This window comes from Hylobates moloch, unplaced genomic scaffold (assembly GCF_009828535.3).
Source record: "Hylobates moloch isolate HMO894 unplaced genomic scaffold, HMol_V3 SCAFFOLD_12, whole genome shotgun sequence".
NCBI lineage: Eukaryota > Metazoa > Chordata > Mammalia > Primates > Hylobatidae > Hylobates > Hylobates moloch.
In genome coordinates, this window is record NW_026652287.1 from 80,329,003 (window position 1) to 80,349,477 (window position 20,475).

Below are 20,475 nucleotides of genomic sequence, written 5' to 3' on the forward strand. Positions count from 1 at the left end.
ATATAATATATAATATAATATAATTAATTTTATATATATATATATTTTTGAAGAGTCTCACTCTGTCATCCAGGCACTGATGTCATCCAGTGCAGTGGCGTGATCTTGGCTCACTGCAGCCTCCAACTCTCAGATTCAAGCAACTCTCCTGCCTCAGCCTCCTGAGTAGCTGGGATTACAGGCATGTGTTACCATGCCTGGCTAATTTTTTGTATTTTTAATAGAGATGGAGTTTCACCACGTTGGCCAGGCTGGTCTCAAACTCCTTGACCTCAAGTGATCCACCCGCTTTGGCCTCCCAAAGTGTTGGGATTACAGGTGTGAGCCATCACACCTGACCATGGCTATAATGTTTTTATAGTCAGAGTTGAAAATATAATTTTTCATCATGGAAAGAAAAGATAAAAAGTAAAACCTAAATAATGTAAATGGATTATTTTAACAGTAATGGTAAAGAAGAACTCACAAAATTGGCTTATTTTGCAGATTTTTTTTTCAAGAGTGACCAATTAAAAATACTATAAAAAAGTTTGAGAACAAGATAAAAATAATTGACTGTAGGACCTACTAGTACTTTCAGACTCTCAAGTACTCAAAGCCTCTAGATGTGTTTCCTTGAGAAACTAAAAGAGACCCTTACAAAGCTTATGAGGATTCTATACACAGTAGCCTGTGTCTTCAGTCAACATCTTTAGCTGCATTCTGGTCATGATGATTCAGTAATAACTCTGGCACAGTCCATACAATAGTGGAAAATGCATTTTCTTTTTACCCACATAGTTCTTGGATATTGCAAAATGGAGGTAGAGAAGACACAGTATTACCATCATGCTGAACTCGATATTTGGCATCGAATCTCCTCAATTCACTGCAGATTTCTTACGTGGATATTAAGGGATTGAATGCAATATCAGAGTGCCCATTAATCCATGAGCTAGGCAGGGTGTATTTCTTTTTCTCTCAAAGCCTCAAGTTGTAAGACATTATTTTTATTTAAAAGACACAGAATATTAAGCACCAGAATGTAAAACTTGCATGACCTCAAAAAAATACTTCGAAGACATTTTGAGTTTATAGTGACTTCTTTGGGCTGAACTCTAATCAACCTTGAGATAGAGTTTCCCTTTCTCTACCTTCTGCTTCTAAAAGTTACTTTGATTAAAGTCCTGTTGCAAGAAAAAAAAGAAAGTTAAGAACTAAAAAAAAAAGGGAGGGTCATGACAATTTGCTCAATAGATCTGTATGAAGGTCTGAAGAAGATCGGCTAGGCAGGTATAGTAAGGTAGCTAATTAAAAGGCCTCTGAGTAGTTTTTATTTATTTGCTTGTTTTAACCTTTTATTGTGGTAATGTTTACATATTCACAAAAGTGGTGGGAACAGTATAAGAACTTTTCGGTGTCTGTCATCCAGATTAAAAAATCATTTAAAAATTGCCTCTTTTTTTCTGCCTATCTTCTTCACTCCTTCTGCCCACACTCCGCCCCTGTTGAATTATTTTAAAGCAAATCTACTTTGGGAAAATGATGATGGACTCTGCTGGTCAGTGGGAAGCAAGTGAGAATAGCGTCACGTTCAGAAAAGAAAGATGGCATTTGGGAGATATTTGGGATGTGGAATGGGCAGGATTTAAGGACCAATTAGATGTTAGTATTAAGGGAGGGTGAGCATTTGTAGATGACCTCAACTTTCTAGCTTAAACAGGGTAACATATCGAGATAAAGAAATTCTTGATGGCCTGTTGATACTCATTCGGTTCCATCCAAGCTATCACCAAGTCATGTTGAGTCCACTTCCAAAATATATTCAATATCCATGCATTTCTTCCCACCACTATTTGAATCCAGACAACCATCATCTCTTGCCTGGTCCAATGACAAAGCTATATAATTTGAATTTTTTTTTAACAGAACATCAGACAGTTTAATAGATGCTTCTCCTGACTTACATCTTTTTTTAAAAAATTATACTTTATATTCGGGGATACATGTGCAGAACATGCAGGTTTGTTATAAATATACACGTGCCACGGTGGTTTGCTGCACCCAACAACCCATCAACCCATCATCTACATTGGGTATTTCTTCTAATGCTCTCCCTCCCCTAGTCCCCCACCCCCCGACGGAGTGTGTGATGTTCCCCTCCCTGTGTCCATGTGTTCTTATTAACTCCCACTTATGAGTGAGAACATACAGGGTTTGGTTTTCTGTTCCTGTGTTAGTTTGCTGAGAATGATGGTTTCCAGCTTCATCCGTGTCTCTGCAAAGACATGAACTCATCCTTTTTTATGGCTGCATTGTATTCCATGGTGTATATGTGCCACATTTTCTTTATCCAGTCTATTATTGATGGGCATTTGGATTGGTTCTAAGTCTTTGCTATTATGAACAGTGCTGCAATAAACATACGTAGAATGATTTATAATCCTTTGGGTAGATACCCAGTAATGGGATTGCTGGGTCAAATGGTATTTCTGGTTCTAGATCCTTGAGAAATTGCCACACTGTCTTCCATAATGGTTGAACTAATTTACACTCCCACCAACAGTGTAAACATGTTCCTCTTTCTCCACGTCCTCTCCAGCATCTGTTGTTTCCTGACTTTTTAATGATTGCCATTCTAACTGGTGTGAGATAGTATCTCATTGTGGTTTTGGTTTGCATTTCTCTAATGACCAGTGATGCTGAACTTTTTTTTCATATGTTTGTTGGCCGCATAAATGTCTTTTTTTGAGAAATGTCTGTTCCTATCCTTCACCCACTTTTTGATGGGGTTTTTTTTTCTTGTAAATTTGTTGAAATTCTTTGTAGAGTCTGGATATTAGCCCTTTGTCAGATGGATAGATTGCAAAATTTTTCTCCCATTCTATAAATTGCCTATTCACTCTGATGATAGTTTCTTTTGCTGTGCAGAAGCTGTTTAGTTTAATTAGATCTCATTTGTCAACTTTGGCTTTTGTTGCCGTTGTTTTTGGTGTTTTAGTCATGAAGTCTTTGCCCATGACTGTCCTGAATGATATTGCCTAGGTTTTCCTCTAGGGTTTTTATGGTTTTAGGTCTTAGATTTAAGTCTTTAATCTATCTTGAGTTAATTTTTATATAAGGTTTAAGGAGGGGATCCAGTTTCAGTTTTCTGCATATGGCTAGCCAGTTTTCCCAGCACCGTTTATTAAATAGGGAATCATTTCCCCATTGCTTGTTTTTGTCAGGTTTGTGAAAGATCAGATGGTTGTAGATGTGTGGTGTTATTCCTGAGTCCTCTGTTCTGTTCCATTGGTCTATATGTCTGTTTTTGTACCAGTACCATGCTGTTTTGGTTACTGTAGTCTTCTACCACTGAGCTTCATCCTTGTTTGCAAATCTCTACAAAGCAGGCAGAATAATATCTTAAAATTATAAACAGAATGTGTGATTTCTCTACCTAAAATCCTTCACTGTATTTCACTTAGAGTACATTCCAAAGTTCTTACCAGGGCTGTCAGTGTCCTCTATAATCCGGCCCACCTACTTCTCCAGCCACGTCTTGTGCTACGCTCTTCTTGTTTGCTAAGCTCCAACCATTGTTGCCTCCTCTCAGCTCTCTTAATATTCCAGGAGTTTTTCTGCCAAAAGGCTCTTCTTCTTGCTGTTTCCCCAGCTGGAATACTTTTTTCTTTCAATCCTTTTTAGCATGGTGGCTTCTCTTCATCTTACTGAAAGGCTTTGTTTTTGTAGTTGTGGAGATCCACAAGCGGAGAACAGGTCTGTTTTATTTATCTTTATTCTTATGCATAGTACAGTGCCTGATAAGTAGTTAGGTACCCAATGAATGATAAAAGTGTTCATCAGTTAATAAGTAAGCAGAGGATAAAGAAGAATCAGCTTTTATGGGCTAAGTAGAGAAGGGATACTTTTTTTTTTTTTTTTTTTGGACAGATTAAGTCATGTGCATCATCAGAGTAAAAACAGAGCAGAAACTCTGGAGTGTAATTCGGGAGCTCAGAGGAGATAAGTTGAGGCCAGAGATCAGGTTGGAAGAGTTATTAGTATATGGATTTTTAAAATAATGATAATTTATGATGTGTCAGGTTTTTTCTGTACATTTTCCATATATTAGCTCATTTAATTTTCACAGCAATCTTAAGTAGTAGTAGTTGTTACTATTAACTCTATTTCACATATGAAGAAACCAAGACAAAGAAGGTTTAAATGCCCCAGATGGTGATAGAAACCATGGGAATGGATGAGCTTGGGGAGAGCATTTTCAGTGACAGAACATGACCATTGAGGATGGGATCTAGTAAAACAGAATGAGAGGCAGGTAGAAGAAACAATTACCAAGTAGATAGAAAGGCAATGGAGTGCGGTACCTTTGAAGTTCAAGGAGAGAACATTTTAAGCAAGTGGACGTGCTAATGGCAATATAGGCTTCTGAGAGATCAGGGAGGGTTTAGAATATCAGTTTCATTGCATTTGATTAAAAGAAGGCTATTAATGACTAAAGCAGGTATTCTGTGCAAAGTAAGGTGGTTGGAAACTGAGAGGATTTCACAAAGGACATTGAAAAGAAAGTCAAATCTTAGGGCTTTTTTCTGCATCTTTAAAAATATTTAATTTTATTTTTATATCGACAGATAAAATTGTCTGTGTTTACTGTGTACAACGTGATGTTTTGAAGTGTATATACATTGTGGAATGATGAAATCTAGCTAATCAACAAATGCATTACCTCATGTGATTATCACTTGTATGATGATAACACTTTACATCCATTCTCAGCATTTTTCAATAATATAATATATTATTATAGTCAACATGTTATACAATAGATCTCTTGGACTTCTGCCCATCTAACTGAAATTCTGTACCCTTTAACAACATCTTCCCAATCACTTCAGTCCCTGGTAACCATAATTCCTTGCTCGATTCTATAAGATCAACTTTTTTAGTTTTCACATGTGAGTGAGATCATGTGGTATTTGTCTTCCTGTGCCTGGCTTATTTCACTTAACATCATGTTCTCTGGGTTCATTCATGTTATCACAAATTACACAATTTCATTCTTTTTAAAGGATAAATAATATTCCATTGTGTATATTTACCAAATTTTCTTTCTTCATTCATCCATTGGCAGACCTGTAGGTTGATTCTATATTTTGACTATTGTGAGTAATGCTGCAGTAAACATGGATGTGCAGGCATCTCTGTGACATACTGATTTCATTTCCTTTGGAAATGTACCTAGTACTAGGGTAGCTCAATTATATAATTTTACTACCTTTAATTTTTTGAGAAACCTCCATATTGTTTTCACAATGGCTGTACTAATTTACATGCCCACCAACAGTGTGCAAGGGTTATCTTTTCCCTACATCCTCGCCAATGATTGTTGTTTTTTGTCTTTTTGATAATACCCATTCTAACAAGTGTGAGGAAATATCACATCGTGGTTTTAATTTGTACTTTTCTGATGATTAATGATAATAAACATTTTTCATGTACTTGTTGGACATTTGCACATCTTTTTTTGAGAAGTATCTATTCAGTTCCTTGGACCATTTTTAAATTGGGTTATTTGTTTTCTTGTTATTGAGTTGTTTGAATTCCTGATGTATTTTGGATATTAGCCCATTATTAGATGTATAGTTTGCAAATATTTTCTCCCATTCTATAGGTCGTCTCTTTACTATGTTGATTGTTTCCTTTGCTGTGCAGAAACTTTTATTTTGATGCAATCCCATGTGTCTATTTTTTCTTTTGTTTTCTGTACTTTGGGGTTCATATGCAGAAAATTATTGCTCAGACCAGTGTCCTAGAGCTTTTCCTCTGTTTTTGTCTAGTGGTTTTGTAGTTTCAGGTCCTACAGTTAAGTCTTATAGTCTCTTTTGAGTTGATTTTTTGTATATGATGTGAATTAATGATCTAATGTCATTTGACTGCTAGTGGATATTCAGTTTTCCCAGCACTATCTATTGGAGATACTTTTCTTTCCCCATTGTGTACTCATGGCATCTTTGTCAGAAATCAGTTGGCTGGCTGTAAATGTGTGGATTTATTTCTGGGTCTCTGTTCTGTGTCCCATTGGCCTATATGTCTGTTTTCTTGCCATTGTGTTTTTTGTTGTTGTTGTTGTCGTTGTTGTTGTTTTGTTTGTTTGTGTTTGAGATGCAGTCTCACTCTTTCGCCAGGCTGGAGCACAGTGGTGTGATCTCGGCTCACTGCAACCTCTGCCTCCCGGGTTCAAGCGATTCTCCTGCCTCAGCCTCTGGAGTAGCTGGGATTACAGGCGCGTGCCACCACACCTGGCTAATGTTTGTATTTTTAGTAGAGATGGAGTTTCACCATGTTGGCCAGGATGGTGTCAATCTCTTGACCTCATGATCTGCCCGTCTAAGCCTCCCAAGCCATTGTTTTTTATAGATACAGACCCTGAAGAAAAATAGATGGACTATGGAAAAATACTATTTTTATCAGATACTTTGGCCTGTATCAGAATTTGGCGTCTGAATTTAAATACTTAGTATATGCCTGTTGAATAATGAAGAGAAAAATGGAATAAATATTGTCACATGCTACATTATTTATATTTCAGGTATCTCTAGATCAAAATGGAGCATATTCTATAGGAAAAAATGAGTAATTAAATTGAGGTGTGCCAAATTTTAATAAATTATGTAACTAATATTGAATATTAATAAAAGTTTTGAGAAGCATTTGTAACTTTATTTAATAAGCAATGCTGTATACCATTAGAGAATGCTTTGTGAGCTTCCAGTTTAATCTATAATTTTTCAAACTCTTATTCAGTATATAGAAAAGGCAGTTGTAGCCCACAGTGGATATTAGAAATAAATTTTTGCTTGGCTCCACATACTCTGTTTTCTTTTCCATCTTTATAAGAAAGATTTGTGTAGATTAGTGCAGATGGTACTTGTCTTATTTAAATGTGTTTAGAGTGATGTTTAATATTAAGAATTTTTGAAAATGTAAAGTCTATGATGAAGTATAATGAATATTAACTTGCTACTCTTTGATTCTCCAAATAATCTTAGTCCAGTTTAGGGCTTTCAGAGAAATAAAACAATGTAACTTATTTCAAGGCAAAATGTTTCTCTAGGTTTCACCGGAAGACTTTTGTGAAAAGATGTGGATCAATTATACCTATTTTTGGAACTATGAATGTGATGCACTTTCTGCATATGTGGCTCTGTGCAATAAGTTTGATATCTGTATTCAGTGGAGAACACCTGATTACTGCTGTAAGTAACTGTTAACTGAATAATATTTTTCAATCATAAATAAATTTCACTTTTGCAATCACTTCTTTCCTTCTTTTTCTTTTTTATCATGAACTAATTTAGTAAGCATAAAATGCACAGAAGAAGCTATGACAAACACAAGTTACATCACTTGATATCAGAAATAAAACATTCACACATGAAGCTCCCCGTGTGCCTTCTCCAGCCCTTCCCTCTCTCTTTTCCCTGAGAGGTAATCACTATTCAAGAGGGGCATTGCTGATTCATCGAGAATGTGTGTCATCTCCAATTTCACTGGACACTGTCAAATTGTTCTCCACTGAGATTGTACCAATTTATAACCCCACCATCTGAGCATTTAATTTTTAATAGTATGACTTTTTACAATCATTGACAATCCACAAGGATTTTCTAAAACATCATTTATAAACTGCTCAGCAACAGTAATTTCTTTTGACAGTGAAGGATCAAACCTAAATATACAGCATTTTTCTTTTTTATCATTTGGTTGAGTTATATACTAAAAGTGTATTTCAGTTATAGTTCTGAGTAGACTGTTATCTCTTACTGCACAGAGCAATAATTTCATAATAGTTGATTGTATATTTATGCCAACCAGACTTGGGCTGCCTGTTGGTGATATTTATTTGTTATACATCTGATAAGCGTTTCCTACCATAACAGCTAATCCCAGCAGACCCTTAGAAAATGTTTAAAAATTCCAAAAAATGCAAAAAACAAACACATTGATGCCTTTGTTTCTGATTTATGGTTACAGAGTAAATGAAAAATGGACTTTGAAGAGACTAAAATTTGCAAAATATATTTTCTAAAAGAAATCTGACATTTCTTTCTTTTACTAGAATTTAAATAGGTTACTTTTATCATTAGCAAATTTTGTCTCCTATTCTTCAAAGCCCTGAGTTGCCCAGAGGGGAAGGAATATCAACCCTGTGTGCGACCTTGTGAAGCAAGAACATGCCTGAACCAATGGTTCTATGGACACTCTTCCTGTTTGAACTTAAGAGAAGACTGTGTGTGCAAAGATGGAACTATTCTTCACAGGCCACATTCAACCCAGTGCATTCCAGAGAAAGAGTGTGGTAAGATACAAAGTACAAAATGACTTCTCAGGGATCTGGCAAACAAAAACGGTTTTTAGATATTGCAGAGATGTGCTAACAAAGGTTTATCAAAGACAGCCTAAGTGTTGGAAAGGAAATGAGTTTGTCTGTAGTTTGATTTTAATATGATTTCAAGAGAAGTTAATTGTTCCAAAAGCTTCAGTGGTAATGTGTTTTAATCTCTATATCTGCCCATAGTAACTGAGAAAAAGCATGGGAAATCAAGAATTAAGAGTGTGGATTATGGACTGAACCCAAATTCAAGTTAATTCATGTATTAGTGGTTCACTTTAACTCCTATGAGTCTCAGGTTATCCATCTGGAAAGTGAGGAAAATAATTTTACTTATAAGGTTAGTGTGGGGCTACATAATTTAGTAAAAAGCATTTTGCGTTTAACATGGTGCCTTGAGAAAGTAAGCATGTAGGAAATGGCAGGTGGTGCTATTATCTGGGTACTATGATTTGGATGTGGTTTGTCCCCACCAAAACTCATGTTGAGGTTTGATCCCCCGTGTGGCAGTGCTGGGAGGTGTGGCCTAGTGGGAGGTGTCTAGATCATGGGGCCACTGCCCTTATCAATAGATTAATGCCTTCTCAAGGTTGTGAGTGAGTTATTGCTCTTGTGAGACTAGATTAGTTCTAGCAGAAATGGAATCTTTCCCTAAAGCACAGGTTGTTATAAAGGGAGTTTCCTTCTCATATTTTATTCCTCTTCACATCTGTCCACTTCTCCTTTGACCTTCTGCCGCAGTACAAGGCAGGAGAAAAACCCTCACTAGAAGCTAAGTAGATGCTGGTGCCATGCCCCTTGAACTTCCCAGCCAGCAGAAGTGTGACTAAATGAACCTCTTTTCTTTATAAACTATCCATTTTCAGGTATTCTCTTAGAGCAACACAAAATGGACTAAGATACTGGAGGAACATGTCTAGTATTTCTAATTATATTTTCAAACAATGTTATTTTGATGCATTGTCTCCATGGTAGTGGCAGATGAAAAAGTGCAAAATTGAGATGATTGCAGCAGGGGAATTGTCAGTCATAGGCCTCTTCATTATGGTCAAAAGAAAATGAATTGACTAATAATTAAAGAAAAAAGGCAAGGAGAAGTGAAATGCATATATAGTTTCAGAAACAAGCTAGTGTTTGCCAGTATAGAAAGTATCTGTGGAAGACTTTGAGAATATACACGTGTGCTTATATTTGTTCTTTAGAGATCTAAGAGATTTGGTTTGATAGTAAATAGGATAAGAGTTCATTGGAGGCTGGGGATATGGTCGATAAGTACATTTATCATTATTATTCCTTAAAAGATCTACTAGATGGTCATATTTATCATAAAATAAAACTTTTACTTAAAAATAATAGTCACTACGTAATATTTTGCCTGATTGCCTACTTTTTACTTTTAGATTTTAAAGCAGAAATATTTTGAATTTTCATATGATATAAATGTTATATGAGGTAGGGACTACCTTGTTTTCTAATCCCACTCATTTTTAACAGTTACTATTTTCAAACTAATTTAAATTTATATTATTGAATTTGATTAGGCTAAATAAATTATATTAACAGGACTTAAAGTGTGTCAAAAATAGTAGATCATTTCATTTTTAGAAGAAAACATACAGATTTACAGATGGTTGTAAAAGGAAAGAAACTTTTTCTTTCTTTTACTTTTTCTTTTCTTTCTTTCTTTTTTTTTTTTTGAGACAGGATCTACTCTGTTGCACAGGCTTGAGTACAGTGGTCATGGCTCACCGAGACCTCAAACTGTGGGCCTCCAGTGATCCTCCCACCTTAGCTTCCTGAGTAGCTGGGACTACAGGCATGCCACTACACTTCGCTAATTATTTTTCTTTTTGGTAGAGACAAGGTCTTACTCTGTTGCCCAGGCTGGTCTCAAACTCCTGGCCTGAAGCAGTCCTCTCTCCTCAGCCTCCCAAAGTGCAGGGATTATAGGCACGAGCCACTGCATCTGACTAGGAAAAAAATATTTTCTGTGGACTAAGTATAAACCTTCATTAAAGAAAAATGTAAGTTAGTGGTGATGAAGGAGAAATCTGAGAAAAGCAATGGACTTGTGACACATCATCTATGTCACTGTGCCATGTCACAGTCTGAAACCAAAACATGGTTTATTTTAGTGCCCAGGTTTTGAGTGTTATAATACTGTTGATCTTTTTAAGCATGCACTGATAGTGAAGACCAACCCCGCACTGCTGGGGAGATTTGGAATGGGGGCATTGATGAATGCGCTCTATACAAATGTTTGGAGAATGGAAGCATTATTCCTATAGAACCTGACTGTGATGAAGAGCCCATGCCAGTTTGTGAACGAGAAGCTGAAGTTGTCATGGGCATCATTGATAAATGGACCTGCTGTTCAAAGAAAGTTTGTGGTATGTATGCAGAAGCCTTATAGTCAATTGATTCCACAGAATATGTTGACATTCTTTGTGAAAAAGCAAAGCATATATAATGCTTTGTATTAAAAAAAAAGTGCCATAAATGTCATTTTCTCAAAGCAAGTTTTGTTTCATTACAATTTTGTTGAATACACGTGAAAAACTCTGGCTATTCACAGTTAATAACACTCAACAAAACATGAGAAGAGGAAAGATCTGGAAATCTTTGATGTATGAATCAAGGGTGAAAGACAATAATAGAAAAATGTCAAAGCTGCTGCATTTTCATATATGGCCCACTTTGTTAGCTGAATGGGTTAACTGCAGTGTAAAAACATGCATAATGAGAGTCATTTCCCCTCTTTGAGTTTCCTGCCTTGAGTTGGCAGTCATTTCCCTGCTTTGAGTTGGCAGATTTTAGTTGTGTTCACTAATATTTTAACAGTTTTTCTTATTTATAGGATGTGACATGACTTTGTGTGAAACTACCATCCCAACATGTACAAATAGTCAAAAATTGATTGTTGGCCACAGTCCTCTTTCTTGCTGTCCACAGTACAAATGTGGTAAGTAATCAATATAGAAAATTAAGAGTGAGGTTCATTGTTCATTCAGAATAGTGAATTAGATTCTCACTCTTTGTGTCTCTAAGACAATGATTTATTATAAAAGATTGTGGACTTGTCTTGCTAATTTTTTAAACCTGGTATACATCTTTCATATATATGTGTGTATATATATATATGATTAAGAACTTTAAAATAAGTTATTTGTTACTAAATTCAAAGAGAGGTAAACACTATGTCATTTTTTTTATTATGCTATACAAATTTTCTAATGTAATTGTGTTTCTGCAGAATGTGACCCATTGAAATGCTCCAGTATTTCAACACCAGAATGCAGAGAAGACCAATTCATGATTGAAGTTCAACAGGAAGAACCTTGTTGTTTTTCCCCTTTTTGTGGTGAGTATTCTGGAGATAATTTCTTGGAAGAAGAGAAACGATCTAGGAAAAAATCTCTTATTTGATGTGAATTTTATGAGACTGATGGTAAGCAATATTCTGATGTTATAAGAATTCAACTGAATGAGAACTGTTGTAAAGAAAGTATGACATTTTAAATGACTAGACAATCATAATAAATACCTTCCCCCATCAACAAAAACTATATACATCAGTCCAAATATGACCAAGATATTTAAATCAAGCTTTTTGAATAAGGCCAATACCTAATTTTTTCAAAGAAAAATTTAGCACTGGCTTTCCTTGAAGAACCAGCTTGAATAATGGGCTCTGCTAAGACTTTATAGGACATCTTTAAAACTTCATGTCCTATATATCATGTTTGAGGTATCATGATCTCAAAAAAGAATGGCAGAAACAAAGGGTGACTGGAAAATGACCGGAGCTAAATATTCTGCCTGGTGAACTGAACATTGAAATATAAGGAATTCTCTATTTTTTTTTCAAATGAATCATTATATCCAAGATTGCTTGGTGATTAATGTAGGTTTCAGAAGTAATCAAAACAATTTCTTTGCATGAGTTAAGATTCATTGACTGCAAGTGGCAAAACTGATTGATTCTGGCTACCTTTAGCACAACCCGTTATTGGAAGAATCCGGGGAAGTAGGATCAAAATGAAGCAGAACAGTCAAGCCCCAGGAAGGAGAGAAACCAGCTGCTCTAAGTAGAAGTCACTAATGATTGAGCCAACTTTATTTTTTTCTTCAGTTGATGTGTCTCTATATATGACTCAAATTCCATCCAAAGGGATTCTGATTACTCCTATGCAGAGTGGCCTGGTGATGTGAGACACCTTTAAAGATAGTCACTCAAAAAGGTGTGGGTGGTGCATTTCCTCAAGGTCATTCAGAGAGTAGTTATCAAAGGTGGGAGAGCATGCTGAAACAGCCCAAAAGAACAAATGCCTACTACATTTTCATCCCTAAATGAGAGTAACCAATGATAGTGAACTAAGAAAACATAAATATAATAAATAAACAAGTGACATTTTGATTCTAATGAGAACAAATTACCTAGGAAATCTGAATGTTTTGCCTTTCTGGTAAGATGGTGTTCTATGTGTCACTGTGCTTGCAAAGCATAAGGCAATATACTCAGACAGTATTATTGTTTTTATGGCCAAATAAGGAAATATACCTTATGTTTCTTTTACTATTTTCTTAAACAAAATTGATTTGATTTATGTATGGTAATTTAAACTCATATTATAATTCATGGTTTTTAGCTCAGCTGTGATTTTTGGCTTCTTGTTTTACCTTAGTTTGTGAATCTTGCACCAAACGTGTTCCACTGTGTCATGATGGAGAATTTCTCACAGTAGATCTTAATAGCACACACTTCTGTTGTCCTCAGTATTACTGTGGTAAGTGTATATTAACTATTCTAAAATATTTAGATGTGTCCAATGTTTAAGAAGCCCAGTGCATCTTAGTTGGCTGTTACATCAGACCCTTTTTCAAAGTTTTTTACTTGATGAGCTATCCTAGCACCAGTACTCTTTTTGTACCTGTTTATATGTCAATTGTTTTATCTTCACCAACACATGGCAATCTGGTGGTGGGAGAGGTAGCACTTGGGAAATATGAATCCATGCATTATTGTAATGGCAGTGAACTAAATGGTAGGTAATGAGAAATGGCAATTCTATAAAATTCATCTTTACCCATGTAATTTTTCTTTTTAGTATGTGAGCCAAACCTTTGTCCTATGCCATTACTCAACTGTGCAGAAGATATGAATCTTGTGAAAGAAAATGTATCTGGTCAATGTTGCCCAACATGGCACTGTGGTAACTAATTTTCATATTTTAAGATTTCATTATAATAAGTTAATTATTTTGATCAATGTAAATATGTTGATTTTTGCCTTTTAGAATGTAACTGTGAAAACCTTGTTATGCCATCTTGTGAAGTGGTAAGAACACATATTTTGACTGACTTGTCATATTTATTTAAATCTGTTTATTCTTCCTTTATGTTTCTCATTTCTAAATTCTTCTTAGAGTTAATAAAATTACCCACATTAAATTGTACGAAAGTAGATTAAAATAATGTGCTCTGATATTAGGAAATAGTCAATAAGTTATATCTTAGTTGAGAGAGGAAAGTACAATACATTATTTTTTAACTGCTGATAGAATCTGCTAGTCTTGTATCTACTTCAGTTCTCTGTATTAAAATGAAGCAAAATATTGAAAAAAATTGTCTTAATATTGAGTGGTGTTGCTAATGATTCTTTAAGAAAGTGAGCTAATAATGCCTCTGTTGTAGAGGAGAAGGGGATATAAACATGGAACAGCCTGTTTCTTCTTAAGCGTTATCTGTGAACATGTAAACATTATAGAAATTTCAAATATTTAATTTTTAGAAATAACTAGGATAACTCTGATGTCACTTATTTAATCCTTAAATGTATCCCATGGTGCTTTACAAGTCTTTGTTTTCTTTAACTATTTATCTTCATGATATGCCAATAACGCTTGAGAAAGACAATATATTCCTGGCGCTATTTATTAGAAAAGACACATTTTATTTCACAAAGACATTTTACTTTTCTTTTCCTTCTCAAACAATGTGTACACTTAGAGAATTCATTCAGAATCTCCAGTTCAAAGCTATATTACGAAAAATGAATGAGGTACTTTTTAAAGTAAAAGAACTCTTCCTGGGATGACACTGTTTTATTTAAAAAGCATTAATCCAACATTTGCTTTAATGATGCTTTCATCTATGGCTTACAGAGAATGTTTAAACTTTACAAATAACTTTCATAATAATTCTCTCATTTGATTATTTTGTGTGTACACTGTATATACATCTGCACAAAAGTAGAATTATGATGCCATGTATTTCTCTAGTCCTTCACAGTTACGTAACATATTCAGTATACTATCTTATTGAATCTTTACCAAGTCAGCACTTTAGCTCATTTTATAAGTGAGAAAGATGAGGTCTAAGGGAATAAATTATTGACTAAGATTTTCAGGATTCTAACCAAGGATTGCTTTTTGTGTGTGTATGTTTGTGTATTCCTTATTCTTTCTACTTTGCCTTAACTCTTTATTTCCCTTAGAAAATGTAGCCAAGGCACAACTTGAAACAAGAACGAAAGAGAATGTGAGACTGCCTTGTTTCTACCTTTCTCTAGCTGTGGCTCACTTAGGCAGTAAATAAATTAATATAATTTAAATGCTTAGTGTCTGACATATAGGAAGGGCTCAATCAGTATTAGTTATAAGTATTAGTTTTTTTTGACACATTAAAACTTAAATTTCTTAATCTTTTTTCCCTTTACAAGTCTGACCTAGTCCTTTTCTACTTTCTGTCTTTTTTCTGGGACACATAGGTTGGTTTGTTTCTCTCTCTCTCTCCCTCTCACTCCCCTCTCTCCCCCACTCTCCCCTACTCTCCCCCTCTCTCCCCCTCTGTCTCCCTCCCGACCTCTCACTCTTTCCCTCTCTCTCCTCTGTCTCCCTCTCTCCCGTCTCTCTCCCTCTCTCCCTCTCACTCTCCCTCTCTCCCTCTCACTCTCCTTTCTTTCTTGTCTTGCTCTGTCACCAGGCTGGAGTGCAGTGGTGCGATCTCTGCTCACTGCAACCTCTGCCTCCCAGCTTCAAGTGATTCCCCTGCCTCAGCCTCCTGAGTAGCTGGGACTACAGGCCTGTGCCACCATGCCCAGCTCATTTTTTGTATTTTAGTAGAGACGGGGTTTCACCATGTTGGCCAGGATGGTTTCAATCTCCTTACGTCGTGATCTGCCCGCCTTGGACTCCCAAAATGCTGGGATTACAGGCATGAGCTACCATGCCTGGCCGGGACACATAGGTTTTCTAAAGGCAAACTAGAAGCATTATACAATCTTTGTGTTTAATTTTATTTTTTATTTATTTATTTTTAAAATGGACAAATATTGTATATATTTATTATGTACAACATGTTAATTTAAAATATGTATACATTATGGAATAGCTAAATTGAGTTAATTAACACATGCATTACCTCACAACTTCATATTTTTGTGATGAGAACACAGGATCTATTCTCTTTAACAATTTTTAAAAATACAATACATTGTTACTAATGATTATCATTACGTTTTACAAAAGATCTCTTGAACTTATTTCTCCTATCTAACTGAAATTTTGCATTCTTTGGCCAACATGTCCTCAAACTCTACTCCCCTATCCTCAGCCCTGGTAACCACCATTATACTCCCTACCTTCTGTGAATTCAACTTTTTTAGATTCTACATATAAATAAGATCATGTGGTATTTGTCTTTCTGGGCTTGGCTTATTTCATTTAACATAACGTCCTCCAGGTTCATCCATGTTGTCTCAAATGATAGAACGTTCTTCTTTTTCAAGGCTGTATGGTATTGCATTGTGTATACATACCACATTTTCTTTACCCATTCATCCTTTGGTGGACACTTGGATTGATTCCATATCTTGGCCATTGTGAGTAGTGCTGCATTAAACATGGGAGTGCAGATATCTCTACAATATAGTGATTTTATTTCCTTTGGATATATACCCAGTAGTGGAATTGCTGGATCATATAGTAATTCTATTTTTAATTTTTTGAGGAACGTATATACTGTTTTTCATAATGACTATGCTAATTTACATTCCCACCAACAGCGTGCAGGGTTTCTTTTTCTGCATCTTCACAAACACTTGCTATCTTTTGTCTTCTTGATAATGACCATTCTAACAGGTATGAGGTGATATTTCATTATGGATTTAATTTGCATTTCCCTGATTACTAATATTAAGCATTTAAAAATATACTTCTTGGCCATTTATATGTTTTCTTTTGTAAAATGCCTATTCAGGCCCTTTGCCCATGTTAAAAATCAGCTTATTTGTTTTTCTTGATATTGAGTTGTTTGAGTTCTTTATATATTTTGGATATTAACCCATTATTTGATGTATAGTTTGAAAATACATTCTCTCACTCTGTAGGTTGTCTCTTCACTCTGTTGATTGTTTCCTTTGCTGTGCAGAAGCTTTTTAGCTTGCTATGCTCCCATTTGTCTATTTTTCTTTTGTTGTCTCTGCATTTGGGTTCACAGCCAAAAAAATCATTGCTGAGACCAATATCCTGGAGCTTTTCCTTTATATTTTCTTCTAGTGGTTTTTATTGTTTCAAGCATTACAGTTAAGTCTTTAATCCCCTTGGAGGTAATTTTTGTATGTTGTGTGAGATAAGGGTCTAATGTAATTTGTCTGCATGTGGACATGCAATTGTTCCAACATCATTTATTGAATAGACTATCCTTTTCCTATTGTTTGTTCTTGCTAACTTTGTCAAAAATTAATTGGCCATAATGTATGGATTGATTTCTGGATTCTCTATTCGTTTTATTGGTCTATGTGTCTGTTTTTACGCTGGTACCATGCTGTTTTGATTACTGTAGCCTTGTAGTACATTTTGAGGTGAGGTAACATGATGCTGCCAGCTGTGTTCTTTTTGCTCAAGATTGCTTTGGCTACTTGGTGTCTTTTGTGGTTTCAAGCAAATGTGAGGATTGTTTTATCTATTTCTGTAAAAAATGTCACCAGAATTTTGACAAGGTTGCACTGAATCTGTAGAGCAATTTGAGTAGTATAGCTATCTTAGCAATAAAATTTGTAGAGAACATTAAAACTTAATTTCTTAAATTATTTTGTTATATTTGATTATGAATTAAACATGATGCTCAGAATGTTAATCACATTATAGAAATCATTATGAAGAAGTTTCCAGAGATGGCAACCATCAAGAAAATCTTGGAAGAATGTGATAGGTTAAAAATAATGGATGAAAGCAGTTGAACTATTTCAGACAGGGGCTAATAGAAACAGAAGTAAATTCACAAAGGTATGAGGTAATAGATGTATGCAGAAAAATAATAACCATAACACCCTCTCTCTCACCTAGAGAAAGAGCTAACTGAAGGAAGAATGAGATATAAAAATCTTTACAAATTGATATATTTGGGAAGGGTTTTATTTTTTATTTTTATTTTCTAGAGACAGAGTCTGGCTCTGTTGCTTAGACTGAAATGCAGTGGCACAATCATAGCATCATTGAACTCCTGGGCTCAAGTGATTCTCCCGCCTTGGCCTCCCAAAGTGCTAGCATTACAGGTGTGAGCCACTGCACCTAGCCAAGAGGGCTTTAAAGGCAAGGCTGAGGAATTCAGATTTTATTTATTCAATTATTATTTTCATTTATTCAACCAACATTTGTTGAAGATCAGTTATGGGCAGTCATCATGCCAGACACTTGAAAAAACACAGTCCTACCCTGAGGAGCTCCATGCAAATTTTATATGATAGGAGATGGAGAGTCCTGTATAGGATGAAAATCATGATGAAAATGGTGTTTGAGGGAGATGTTTCTATTTGTGCATAGCAGGATATGAGCACTAAAACATTAGAGGGCAGGAGATCAGCAAAGAGACTGGTATAGCCATTTACGAATGAACATCTTCAGTATCGTGAGGTTGGTGTGAATTTAGGAGGGCAAAATGAAAGACTTTGGCCTTTTGTAACAAGTTGAACAAATGTGTTGGGGGTGGGGGAGAGGGAAGAGAGAGAAAGAGAGAGAGAGAGAGATTGATTTAAAAACTTTAAGGTTTCAAGTCTTGCACACCAACAGTCCAAGATTACTAGGTCCTTGGACAAACATTACAATGGCCAGTGGAGCAGCCGAGAGTAGAGGTCCTGGTATTTGAGTTGTAACCAGCTTCATTCTCAGCTCCTTTTGTGTTTTTTTGGCCTGGAAAAGGCAAAATAGCATCTTGAGTCATTTCAATAACTTCCAATGTAACAAGAAAAACCTAGCCTTTCCTCCTATGGGATTTTATACTTCCTGTGTTCTAGACCCTTTGAAGCTTTTTGGGGTAGCAGTCTCTATGTTCATTCATTAACCTTGGTCTGGTTGTGACCTTAATTCTGTTTCTTTTTTTTTCCTAGTGGATTTCTACCAGTCTCTACTTTCTCTCTTCTTGTGTTTTCCCTCCCCAGCATTTGTGCTAGATGCTGGACCATCTAGCTTATTTCCAACTCAACCCTCAATGTCTGAATATTAATTATGAATCATATTTTGACATTCACTATTCCAAGCATTTTAAAATGATTTTTATATTATTAGCATTGTACTAGACACACAGAACATAACTAGTAGCTTTAATATCCTTGAACATGTTACCCAAATATACATAACCCTCCATCCATGATGATTTAGTTTTAACATTCATGGCTTTACACAAGCATTTATCTGACTCATTGTTCCTGAGTACTCACTCTGAATAATGGCTAATGTTTGTTTCAGTGACTAAGGTGATTTTAAAAATATCACGTTGGTTTGTTCACATAGACAAATGTGTTTCAACCTGAAAAGTGTATGTTAGGCCTTTGCAATTTTTTAAAATAATAACTTTATCGAAATAAATTCACATAACATACAATACATCCATTTAAAGTGTACAGTTCAATGGCTTTTAGTACATTCACTGAGTTGCACCACCATCAACACAATCAATTTTAGAAGAATTTCATCAATCCAAAAAGAAACCCTGTACCTACAGCAGTCATTCCTCATTTCTCTCCAAACTCTCCAGCCCTCAGAAATCTCTACTCTACTTTCTGTCTCTCCGTATATTTCTGCTCTTTGTATTTCCTATAAAGAGAATTGTATAATATATGGTCTTTTGTGTCTGGCTCTTTTTACTTAGCATAATATTTTCAAGGTTAATCCATGTTGCTACATGTGTCACTACTTCATTCCTTTTGTTGTTAATAATATTCCATTGTATGGATATACCTTGACATTTATCCAAGTGTCAACATTTGGATATTTATCTTGGACATTTATCCAAGATGATCAACAGTACATGAGAAGATGCTTAACATCGTTAAGTATCATTTAAATACAAATCAGAACTATAGTGAGATACCACTTCACATCTTGCCCGAATATAAATAACCCTCCATGTATATTAACCCATTACATTAACTCACTAAAAAGACAAAAAATAACACATTTACAAGGCTGTGGAGAAATGGAAACCCTTATACACTACTGGTGGCAGTGTAAAATGGTGCAGCTGCTTTGGAAAACACCTTGGCTATTACTCAGAAAGGTAAACATGGAGTTATCATATAACACAATAATTTCACTCCTAAATATGTACTGATGAGAAATGAAAACATATGTCCACATAAAAACTTACACTTGAATGTTCATAGCAGCACTCTTTATAATAGCCCAAAGTGGAAGCAGCCTAAAGTGATTTTGCTGCAGACTTTACAAGAGAGGGATGTTCATTTGGGAGTAAAAATTACCATTTTTTTTTCAGGTAAATGTTTAGGATTGATAGAGCAATTAAAGAGGTATTTCCTTTTGGTCAAACTGGCAACTTAGAATAAAAGTATAATTGAATATGTAGATAAGATCTGAAAGGAAATGAGCATAGAAGAGAAGGATAGAAGATTTAAGCCTAAGCTCTAGGAAACAGAGTTAACGTTATGGCTTTAACTATTAAAAAACAGGTACGTATGTTACCTAAAAGAGTTAGTGTGAGCCTAATACCATCTTTTTAAAGTCTTTGGAGTAGTCATGCACTGGAAGAATTCGATTTATTATTATTTTTAACTCCATTATTCTAACATTTATTTCCAGTCCTATTGG

At 35.3% G+C, this 20,475-nt stretch overlaps 1 protein-coding gene across 2 annotated transcripts in view; it reads left to right on the plus strand.

Annotated features, from left to right (window-relative positions):
• Window positions 1-20,475, plus strand: part of OTOGL (otogelin like) — a 269,944-nt gene that overhangs the window by 234,280 nt on the left and 15,189 nt on the right. For both annotated transcript variants that reach the window (XM_032171665.1, XM_032761833.1), the window contains 8 exons: window positions 7,094-7,235; window positions 8,153-8,338; window positions 10,549-10,761; window positions 11,229-11,333; window positions 11,625-11,732; window positions 13,057-13,158; window positions 13,480-13,584; window positions 13,669-13,709. In XM_032171665.1, the coding sequence (XP_032027556.1) occupies window positions 7,094-7,235; window positions 8,153-8,338; window positions 10,549-10,761; window positions 11,229-11,333; window positions 11,625-11,732; window positions 13,057-13,158; window positions 13,480-13,584; window positions 13,669-13,709 (1,002 nt within the window). The remainder of the gene's footprint in view (window positions 1-7,093; window positions 7,236-8,152; window positions 8,339-10,548; window positions 10,762-11,228; window positions 11,334-11,624; window positions 11,733-13,056; window positions 13,159-13,479; window positions 13,585-13,668; window positions 13,710-20,475) is intronic.